This window comes from Natator depressus, chromosome 1 (assembly GCF_965152275.1).
Source record: "Natator depressus isolate rNatDep1 chromosome 1, rNatDep2.hap1, whole genome shotgun sequence".
Taxonomy (NCBI): domain Eukaryota; kingdom Metazoa; phylum Chordata; order Testudines; family Cheloniidae; genus Natator; species Natator depressus.
The window spans coordinates 263,786,464-263,798,064 of record NC_134234.1 but is presented as its reverse complement, the minus strand read 5'-3'; the positions used below and the strand labels follow the sequence as shown (position 1 = coordinate 263,798,064).

Sequence of the window (11,601 nt, the reverse complement as noted above, 5' to 3'; positions counted from 1 at the left end):
GTTCCGAGGTCCTGGGCGCGGGGGGGGGCGGTCTGAGGGGCGCGGCCGCCCGTCGGGGGCTGAGTGCTGCCCGCTGCTTGGGATTGGGAGGCGCCTGGCAGGCTGCTCTGCCAGCCCGGGCCTCCCAGCCCCTCGGAAGGAGGAAGTGGCCGCTGGTTCTGGGGCGCCTCTCCCCGGGCTGGCGGCGCCGTGCCTGCCCCGTCCGGCTTCCGAAGCTGTTGTCTCGAACCGGTGACAGCCTCCCCGAGACCCTGCCCCGCCAGGTAACCGCGCGCCCACGCCTGGCCTGGGGACGGGGGAGGGGCCCGGGGGGGTGGTGGGACCTCGCGGGGGTGCAGCGGGCTCTGCCCCCGGGGGAGGGGTCTCTGCCTCCCCGCGTGCTGCCGCTCTGGCTGCGAGTGTTTGTGGGGCGGGGGGTGTGAAGTGAGCCGACGAGCTTCATTTTCCCGTTGGCGCCTTAGCCTGGCGGTCAGCGTGACACCCGCCGGGCGCCCAGGGACGCGTGTGGCCCCCGTCGCGGGCCCGGCGGATGGGAGCGACCCTCGGGGAAAGTTGTCGGGCCGGGTTCATTTCCGTATTTCCACGACTTCCCTGTAGGGAGCGTCAGACCCTCTCCGTTGCCGGAGCCAACGGGGCGGAGCGTCTGTCGTGGCCGGGCGCCCCTTGAGTTCCCTGAGGTCGGGGCACCTGGCGCGTGCTTCGCGGGGGGGGGGTTGCCGAACTGTGCCCGGGAACTTGCCTTTGTGGTTTTGGGGGTGGACGCGGGAGGGCGCTATTAATAGGCACTTTTCAAGCTGAAGCTTTCATTTTCTGCCGGCTGATCTGTTACGTGGAAATGACATAGCGGTTGTTGTCCTTTTTGTAAATTCTCTCACATGAATCGTTAGTGCGTGTCTGGATATGCATTTGAATTCTGTTTCTATTGTGGAGAGAGTTTTTTTTGCCTGGATATTTTTTTCAGTCTGAGTTTTATTTTACTTGGAGCTCTACTTCATCCTGTATGTAATGAACCCTTGCGGTAGTAATCATTTGCAAGAAAATGCTGGTTGGGGTTTTTGTATTGCTTCAGCGTATTTATTAAACATGAGAATAAATAGGAACTATTTTGTCTTTATTGGACAGTTGTGTGTTCTGTTTAGTACATGCTTCATTCCTTACCTAAAGGATGGCATAATATGGAGATCCAAGTAATTGAGAGGAGATCTGTCTCTTTGGGGAGACTTAAAACATATTAATATTAAATTTATTATTATTATTATTTAATTTTAAAATAAGTAGTTTAGGCCTAAAACTTTGATTTATGAAAGTTTATGATCTATTTTAAACACTCTTACGTAGTATTGAAAACCAAAGGGTGGTACGTTGTGTTAATGCAGGGGGAGCCTGTATGAACAGAAATTGCCAGACCGGAGCAGACCAGTGATTCATTTACTTCAGTACTACTGTCTCTGATAGTGTCCAGAACCAGATGTTTCAGAGGAAGGTTTAAGAAACTCCATATAATACTCCTGGGGGAATTCTGTGCCACTGTGCACGGGCAAAGTTCTTTGTTTCCCTGCAGAATAACAGATTCTGACTGGGAAGCAAAGGGAAGCCACAAGAGGGATCACATGTCCCTCCCCAGCAGCTGTCTCAAGCACAGGGCTGTCCTTAGGCAGCTGCATAGGCCACCACTAAATTTGGGGCACTACCGCTGGGATGGGACAGCAAGCAGGTAAGAGCGGGGTCGGGTTGTAGAGCTGAATGCACCGGCACAGCGGTGCATTCTGGGGGAGGGTACTAGCTGCTGAGGTCTCTGGGAAGAGGCGTGGGAACTCACCTGTGTGTGACTTTCTCCCTGCTTCTGTGAGGTGGGCCAGGTGGCTCCGGCGGTATCCTTTTGCTGCTCCCCATAACGTATGTTCTTCTCCCCGCCCCCCCACAAAGTGGGGTCCCCCCCAATGCTGAGCGCGTGCCCCCCCTCCCATGGAGCCCCCCCTCCCCCCGTGGGGATGGGTGCTGCTTGGGCTGGCTGGCTGGCTGCATGCCGAGGAAGTGAAAGTGACTTACTTTCTTGGCAGCTAGCCCGAGCACCTCTGCTCCAAGTGACCGCACGGGCTGGATTGGAATGCACACAGCTGGCTGGGCTGGGGAGCACGCCTCTTGCCCAGCAGGTGCAGCAGCGATCCATCTGGTCCAGGGGTAGCCGCGTGGGGCAGGAGGAGCTGCTGTGGGTCCCGTGGCCCCGAGATGCCGCACTTCACTGTGGTCGGTGATGCGCAGTGGCGTGACCTGACCTGAGAGTTTGCTGCTGCTGTTGCCACTCTGCACCCCAAGATGTGGATTTTAGGGACCCGTGGCTTTCCACCTATCTCCTCCTCTACTGCAGCTATTGGACCAGCAGGCCGGTGGTGAGTCAAGCATGAAAGCACTACTGTGTTGCCATTGATCAGCTTTAAGCATTTTTTTTTTAACCTTATGTTTTGCACAGGTTTCAGAATAGACCGGTTTTCCCTTGTTTGCCAGACTTTGGTGACATTTTCAATACCTTTATCAAAATCATGTTTGATTGTTATTTAACAACTTTGTTTGCCAAAAATGCTTGCTAAGAATCCTGAATCCAATTTCAATATTTAATGAATCTTAGCCCAAAACAGAAAATTAAGTTGTTGACAATTATTTATGACAAGTTTAGTTTGGGGGAGGGAGTGGGCCAGTTTTCATCAGAGAAACAAAATATGTTGACAAGCTTTTCTGTAGCCCTGTTACTGCTAAATAAAGCCCTCCAACAACTGTAATATACTTATCTCTTTACTAGTGAGGAATCTGTGCAGCAGATAATGCTAGAGCTGTGAAAATGTCAGCTTTTCATGGAACTTTAGAGGCAGTGATTTATCATGTATTTCTGGCAGTGCCCAAAACGTGCTGCTATTTGCTAATGTCTTTCCAAACAAAAATAAGGCACAATTTAAGGTCAGACGTATGAACAAGCAGAGCTTAGAGGTGTGTGTGCAACACAAAAATATCTCAAAGGTTTTGTTTGTTTTTTTCTTTTCCAGTAAGCTCTTGATGGAAAAGAGCGGCTCTTCAAGCAGTTGTGCTGCTAGCACAGTACTCTGATATCCAGTCAAGATTGCAAGTGAACAGAAGTTATCATCTGATGACTCAGTCATCTATGTAAAATGAACTGGTGATGGAAGTTCATTGTCATAATTGACATCCTTTATCAGAAAGGATGAGTGACAAAACCTGGAGAGAGAGTCCTTCTGTAACAAGGGCACGTTAGGTTGGAAAAAGAAATTAGCTTGTCTCTGTCCATGCTGCACTAATTTTAGTGGATAGGACTTCTATAACATTTCTGTCCTACCTTAATCCAGAAGAGATGATTCTGTGCTGACTTCATTTTGGTGACTTTGTGCTTTACCTAGGAATAAAACTACGGTCCTATCTTCCCGCTGCTTGGAAACCCAGCTTCTTAAACTGGATAATGCCATTGATCTATTTACAGTATAAGGTTGATATAGAGTTGTAACTAATATTAAGACTGACGCCCACGACATATTTAAAACTAAAAAGTGACTTTGTAAAAATGACATCGGTTTCCAACTCTGTTGTGTCCCAGTCAGGGTGGAGTGCCTTGTGAGGTGTCTCCACACTAGCTCAAGGTCCTAGATTAGTTATTTTAAATAATATTTCTGATAATCTGACAATAATTTAAACAGTTATTTCTTTAAAAAACACCCTTATAAGTTATAATGTCGTATTGAAAATAACTTTCCGGATCTCAAAAGAAGAAAACGGAAAGATGAAATAGAATTAGCTATACAAGCACAGAAGTGTTCTATACTTAAGTTTGTACGTCATGAAAACAACGAAGTTGATCAAAATCATCAAGTAACTTCCAAAGAAAATTTTTATGCAGAAGAAGTTCAAGAAACTCAACAAAACACGGAACTATCATTTGAAACAGATGCAGACACAAAACAAGAAATTACAACAGTTGAAACTATTTACTAGCATGAGATATAGATGACATTGGCGCATGGCCGCAATCTTTAAACAGCGAATTATGCACCATTATATTTGAGAGAGGCCCTGTGAGAGTAGAAGGTCTTGAATATCCTAAATACATTAGAGGTAGGAAATTAACAGAAAACAGTTACTACAAAAGACTTTCTAACGGTGAAATTGTCAACGGACGGTGGCTTGTGTACTCTACATGCAAGGATGCTGTATTTTGTTTCCCATGCAAGATTTTCAACAATTGCAATTTTAACATCACAACCATGGGTATTAATGATTGACAAAATCTTAGTCACACATTACCGCAACATGAAAAGACACAACACCACATTGAAAGTATGCACAAGTGGTCTGAGTTGAATGTAAGGTTAAAAAAATCAGACAACTCTTGATGCCCAAAACTGGAGTCAGAGAAGCAGCATTGACGTCGTGTTCTTGAACATCTATTATCTATTGTTGTTTGTCGATAGATATTCAATCTTGCTTTAAGAAGAAGTGTTGAGAAATTATACCAGCCCAAAAATGGCAAATTTTTGGGCCTTGTACAACAACTGGGAAAATTTGACACAGTGATGAACCACAGGTTGCTATTTCGGAAGAAGCCAGAGATCTAAAAGTGAAGCACAGTCATTGGCCTCTAAAATATCCAGCTTCAAGTTTCTAACATCTATCGTAATCTGGTATGACATTCTTGTTAAAATCTCAAGTGTAAGCAAAATAATGCAGAGTCCAGTGATGTAGCTTGATTCAACACTTACCTTACTAAACAACACACAAGACTTTTAGTGAAATATAGAGAAAATGGATTCAAAGAAGCACAGGTTACAGCAAGAGAGTTTGGAGAGGCACTCGGTGTAGAACCAAAATTTCCATGTCCAAATGTGACGAGTTTCGAGGAAAAAATGGCAAGCGGAATATGAAGGAGCAGATGAGCCCATTAGAAGATCCAGAAAAGAAATTTGAGGTTAAATTTTTTAATGTTGTGATGGATAAAGCAATATCTGCCGTTGATGAAAGGTTTAATACCTTACGAGCACACCAAGAACAGTTTGGATTTTTGTATGACATAACTAAATTCAACGAAATAGGAAAACAAGAGCAGCTAATGACAAAGTGCAAGAACCTAGAGAGCCTCCTGAAGCACGGTGATAGTTTGGATTTAAATGGACTTGAACTGTATGAAGAACTGAGTACATTGTCATCAGTGTTGCCACATGCAAAGTCGGTGATGGACATTGTACAGTTTATTCATACCAGCAAACTTGTTGACATATATTCTAATATGTACATTGCCATTCATATCCTACTGACATTTCCTGTAACAGTAGCATCAGGAGAATGGAGTTTCTCAAAACTAAAGCTCATTAAAAACTATCTCTGCTCTACAATGAGTCAGGAATGCTTGACTGGTCTTGCTGTTCTTGCAATCGAACAAGACAATTGGGCGAGCTTGCAAGACTCTGTTCCTCTAGCTCGCTATCGCAGTGCGCCTAGCTCAGAGGGGCAAGGCCAGCTCTTGCATTGTGTCAGGGTCAGGTGCAGCCTCACCACTGAGTCTGTGTCCTGGGGGGAGGAGGGGCTTCAGAGTGATTTCCCCCCCCCCCCCACTTCCGTGCAGCCAGTGGCCTGTGCTCCTCACTGAGAGGCAGCCTCAGTGCACACCCCTTGTCCCCATCGCTGTGCCCGCCCTACAGAGGCATGGGGATAACAGAAGCATCTATGGGGAGGTCCTGGAGTGCCTTGGCCAGGAGCGCCATTTAGGGAGGGTGGGGTACCCAGTAGTGGTGGGGGAGCATAGGGTACCCTGTGGTGGTGGGGTGTTGGCGGCTGGGGGGGCAGTGGGGTGGGATGGGGAGTCAATCTCCATAAAAGAGGTGAGGCCATAGGTCTGTGCCCTGAGGGAGGGGGCAGTGAGTGTGGGAGGAGCAGCTGAGAGAGAAACAGTCCCTGGGGCAAGGATCCTGAGGGAGGGTGAGCTGAAGAAGGGTGGGGGCTATGAGCAGCTAAGTGGGTCTTGGGGTCTTTTTGCCCCCAGAGAAGCAGGGAGCGCACTCTCCTCTCCCTGGGAAGAGATTGGGGACCGACATCATTAATATAATGCATTCTCTTAACTGATTGATTTGCTCTCTGCCTTCCTCCCCATCTCTCCTACTTTGGGGTAACTTATACCTTGATCCTGCAGTGAGGATCCTTGTGGGCACAGGGGTTTCTTTAACTCTCTACTTCTGGGAGAATCTTTGTTTTGGGGGCTTTAACTTTGCAGCCCAAATGGTTTAAGTTTGGCAATTTTCCATACTGGGTGTCTGCCTAAGGCTGATTTTTTTTTCCCCCGGAGAATGAGATTAGGGAAAGTATGTTTGATGTTAAAAATAAATAAATTTTCTGTGATTTTGTTAAGAAGCTCAAACACCTCCATGCTTTAGAGAAGGGACTTGAATTTTGGCCGTGGGGGGGCTTGCCCTGCCCTGCCATCAGGGTTGTGCCTTTTACCTTTCCTGTGAAAATTTGCCCAAATCATTAGTCTTTGAAAAGTCTCAGTTTGTACATGCTTAGGAGAGGCTTGGTAGAATTTGGCAGCTAAATTCCCAGAAGATTCCATCTGCACTGAGCAGATTCCATCTGCACTGAGCATACTCCATCCCCACACAGCTCGTGTCTACAACTCGACTGCTCATGCACCATCCCCATAGAGCACCTATTGAGTATGATCTGTGCTGGGTTTGCAGAAGCTGAACAAGACTTTAACAATTTCTCCTGCTGCTGCGGTACCAGGCACAGGAACTGAGAACAGGGAGACTGAGAGCATGGGAGAGAAGATGCCTTTTGCCGGCACAGAGCCAGCATGGAGTGGAGGAGGAAGCAGCCTGACTCCAATGCACTGGTGGGTGGAGGAGTTGGAGGAGGAGCCAGAAGGGTCTGATAGGAGCCTGGGGGTTGGGGGCATCAGTAGGAGCAGGGGATGGGTAAGAGCCAGGCATTGGAAGAGAATGGGGAGGATAGGAGCAGGAGACAGGATTGATGGGGAAATGGAGTGGGGGTGAGTTAGAAGTTAGGTAGAAGTTGGGTGGTTGGGAATGGACAGCAGCAGGAAGTGGGATTTTCTCTCTGTTTTCTTAATCTGTTACATTCATCAGCCCAGCTGGACATAAGCATCTGAGCATCTTGGAGAGGATAATATGAAAATCTTTATATAGCGTTCTCAAGAAACACCAGTAATAGGCTGAAACGTTGGTTGCTTGCATACTTTCTAGTAAGGAGTAATTCATAACATGAAACTAACTGAAGATCAGCTACATTTCAACTGGAGTTAATGTTGGGAATACTGTTGCCACTTTTCTTAAGTTACACTTTTCTTAAGTTACAAAAGGAAATATATTTTGAAATTGATTCTTAATGTTTCTTAATGTCTTGACTAGTACATGTTCCTGTGCAAACTTGTTTTTTCTACACTGAAGAAAAATGGATGTGAAATCTCGAAATCATTTGCTTCTGAATCATGAAGCATTAGAAAGAGATATCAAGACCTCTTACATTATGGATCATATGGTTGCTGATGAAGTCCTAACATTACAGGAGGAGGAGAAAGTAAAAGCACAGGTAAAATGCGTATCTTCTTAATTACTTTCCTATTCCCAGATTGCTCAACATGTTTTAATATACTCGTTTGAATAGTTTTCTGACATCTTAGGCCATGATTCAGCAAGGTACCTAAACTTGGTGGGACTATTTACATACTTAAAGTTAGGTGTGTGTTTGAATACCTTGCTGAATTAAAGTCTTAATGCAGGTCCATTATCTGACCTGTATTAGCAGCAAATATTCTTGGCAATAAGAAGCACAGTCCTTAACTAGCCAGGTGTTGGAACTAGATGACCTAATCTCCCAATTTTTGTGATTGCATATAACCATTTTTTTTTGCTTCCGTTAGACTACACAGAAGGAACGAGCTGCTATGCTAATAAAAATTATTCTTGCAAAAGATAATTATTCATACATATCCTTCTATAACGCACTGCTTCATGAAGGATACAAAGACCTAGCTGCCCTTCTTCAGGATGGGATCCCTATTATCTCCTCTTGTAATGGAAATAAGTCTGTGGATGCAGTTACTTCGTATGGTCAGTATAACTCTTGCATTCTCAATTCTTGAAGATAGTAATTAAACTAGGATTTAATTCATTATAAAATGAGTAAGTATATTGCTTCACGTACTGCTTCCTGAGACAGTTTGATCTGGTATGGTACTAGTCAATGTTTCCATATTTCATCTGACATATGGGGTGGCGGGAGAGAGGGTTTTGTCTGAAATTGGTGCAGTTTCATGTCCAGTAACTTTATTTTAAGAAATGTTTTGTTGATTATTATTTAAATGAAGGCTTACATGTCCTACATTTCCATTTAAATCCAAATAGTTGATTGTGAAGTGGTAGTTAGGAGGAAGACCTTTCCTGTCAGCATATTTTAGAGAAGCTTAATCTGAGTATGGAAGTCGAACTCTGAAAATCTCATTAATCTTGGAAGCTTATTTCCCACCCACAAAAAACTTTCTTTTATGTTTATTCAATACTTGGGACATACTAAAAATTTGGTTCAAATTTCTCATCTACCATAAGTGTTTGTTTTTTTTAATTATAGACTTCAAATTATCCTAAATGCCTGTTTTGTAACCTTTCCATCTGTTCTGGGGACAAGCAGTGGATTTCAGCAACTGGTGATCCAGTACTTTTTATGATGTCGGGGGGGGAGCTTTGGGGTGTCTTTTTGGTGTGTTTGGTGTGTGGTGTGGTTTTTTTGTTTGTTTGTTTGTTTTTTTATTAAAGAGCTGGGGAAAAATCACGTAGAAATTATTTCTGTTTCTGTATATGTTTTTTTTTAATTTCAGTGAGGACAGTCCTCTGTGAGGGTGGAGTACCACAAAGACCAGTTGTATTTGTTACTCGTCCAAAGCTGGTAAAAGCAATTCAACAGAAACTGTACAACTTAAGAAGTGATCCAGGCTGGGTTACTGTTTATGGAATGGCAGGTTGTGGGAAGTCTGTTTTAACAGCAGAAGCACTACGGGATCACCATCTCTTGGAAGGTACAGATGCTCATCCTTTATACACATACCAAATTTTCATAAATTATTATAGCGCCTAAGTCCCATTGCAGGTAAATGGGATTCAGACTTCTAAATGATTTGGGCATTTCTAAAAAAATCCCATCCAGTATTTATACCTCTGATCATCATCTTATACTCTAGGATCATTAGATATTGCTGTGATTCGTGGAAAAAGGTTCCCAGAGTAACTTTCCAACCTGGATAATATTTTAAATAAGGGCATAAGCAGGTCACTCTTACTTGGGTGATGTACAAATGTATTTGGATTTAGAATTATGGAAGTATTTTATTGACTTTTCAAAATATGTTTATCTAGTTCGACAGCTACTTATCAGAGCCTAAAATTTATTCCCATCTTAGCTTTATATAAAGTAATTTCTTAACGTAATTTTGCTTCTATTTGTCACTCATAGCAAATATATCTCAACTAAAAATATGAATTTTAACTTTGCATCATCTTTTTGTTAGATTGCTTCCCAGGAGGAGTACATTGGATTTCTGTTGGAAAACAAGACAAGGCAGGGCTCCTAATGAAACTCCAGAATCTTTGTAGTAGACTAGACCAGGACTTCTCTCTTTCACAAAGGCCACCGCTTAATATTGAGGAGGCTAAAGACCGCCTTCGTCTGCTGATACTGCGCAAATACCCCAGGTACTATTAGTGGGATAAAAGATGTGTTGGAAGAATTAGGCTATATGTAAAAAACCCATGATCTTAGTTAAGTTGCTTAACCTTTTTGTGACTTGGTTTCAAAACTTGTAAAATGCAGTAATACCATGGTCACCCTTTTAAATTCTTTCCAACCTAGCCTTTGAATATCCTTGAAGGTAATGCTGTAGATTGTGAGGAAACGTTATGTAAGGCAAAACTGGAAAGATTTTCAAGAAGTTGGATTACTCTTAAACATATTATGATTCTCAAATGAAAGTCCCTATATCAGGATTTCCCAGACTGTGTGTGGCGGGTTCAGGAAGCCATGCAAAAACTGAAATTACATACACAAAAATGTAAAAGGATTTATAATGTACACTATGTAGTAGTATATCCCTTCCAAATCAACTTACTGTTGTAAAGTGAGAACACTTGCCAATGATTCAGTGTAGACTTGTCCTGGATGTGAATATGTGCATGAATATTCTGCTGATAAAATCATGTTAAACATATAACTCTGTGCCTGGACTTTATGCAGAACAGTACACTTCCCATTAAACATGTACACCATGAAGTACCTATGCACACAGACTATGACAAAATGTGTCATTAGGAACACCAGACAGTGTTTGTGATTGTTCACGACACCCTAGGGCAGCGCTAAGCTTTGCCAAACCATGTTGCTTTTGTTGTTCAGTCTATGCTGGAGATTAGTTCTGGCTGACGGATGACATGGAAAGAGGAGTCCTTTTGTGAAGATGAATCTTTTGTGAAAAGACAGTGATGGTTCAGAAGGCAAAAAGAAAATGTAGAAATACTACATATGGTTTCTCACTAGTTGACTTGAAACCATAGCTTGTGGTCAGATCTGAAGTACTGGCTGCCAAGAATATGTAATCTTTGAAGTGGTGGTGATATTCAGAAACCACATATGTCACTGAAGGAGAAACCTGAGGAGAAATCGACAAGATTTAATTACTCCATCAGGAAATGTCAGACAAATGCCCTTCAGATATCTTGTATGTGTCACACAACAATGTAAGGCATATACCACTGCAGAAAATCTTATCCTTCTCTAAGCAATAGACTTGGTTTCAAAAGTTGTTGGGCCTGAAGCAGGTTCTTAAAGTGAAAGTAGACCTTTATTCAAATAATAATTTTGTGTCATAGTAACGATATGGCTGACTATATCCAACAACCCAACTACTTTCAAATTTTTTAGGAAAAGTGACAAATCAGCAATTGACTTGAAGTGTCAACTAACATCTCTGGTACTGCAGAGCTTCTGACATGTTTGAGAGATGTTTCTGATTGTACGGAAGACTTGGTGTTCTGTAAAGCAGTGCCAGAGCAAGCAGGAAAGGTATCTAAAAGTGAACTTTGAGGAAGCAGTTAGAGACTTCTGTATTTAGTTGGAGTAGTAATATTGCAAGTTCTATAGATGTCAGGCAGAAAAGTAGAGGGCTGTTCACACACATTCATTGCTTTACTGTTTCATATATTGCCAAATTTTTGTTTCCAAGAAAATACCTGAACACCGACGTGTAGTCCTCCATGAAGCTTTTATAGTAATGAGCTTTGGTAAGGGTCATTCCATGAATTCTTGACTTTTTTTGTTTTGTTTTACTGTGTGATGATAGCAACTCCTCCTTGTTGAAGTGAGAGAGGTTTAAAATGTAAAGTGCTATCTTAATTCTTTCAAATAAGAGAAGTGCAGATTTTTATGAAACATCAGCAATCTCCCCTTGTTAACATATTCAATAATCAACTTTAGTGGCACACATAACCTGTAGCTGTTGATCTGAGAGCACTAACAAAGCCGTTTCAAGACAAACTGACAGACCTC

The 11,601-nt window shown here is 43.1% G+C and overlaps 1 protein-coding gene across 1 annotated transcript in view; it reads left to right on the top strand.

Annotated features, from left to right (window-relative positions):
- The first annotated feature begins 32 nt into the window (after nucleotides 1–32).
- APAF1 (apoptotic peptidase activating factor 1) overlaps nucleotides 33–11,601 on the top strand; it is a 93,286-nt gene continuing 81,717 nt past the window's right edge. The window contains exons 1-6 of the mRNA XM_074941845.1: nucleotides 33–263; nucleotides 6,729–6,883; nucleotides 7,419–7,599; nucleotides 7,931–8,120; nucleotides 8,885–9,082; nucleotides 9,572–9,755. Coding sequence (XP_074797946.1) covers nucleotides 7,462–7,599; nucleotides 7,931–8,120; nucleotides 8,885–9,082; nucleotides 9,572–9,755 — 710 coding nt within the window. The 5' untranslated portion in view covers nucleotides 33–263; nucleotides 6,729–6,883; nucleotides 7,419–7,461. The remainder of the gene's footprint in view (nucleotides 264–6,728; nucleotides 6,884–7,418; nucleotides 7,600–7,930; nucleotides 8,121–8,884; nucleotides 9,083–9,571; nucleotides 9,756–11,601) is intronic.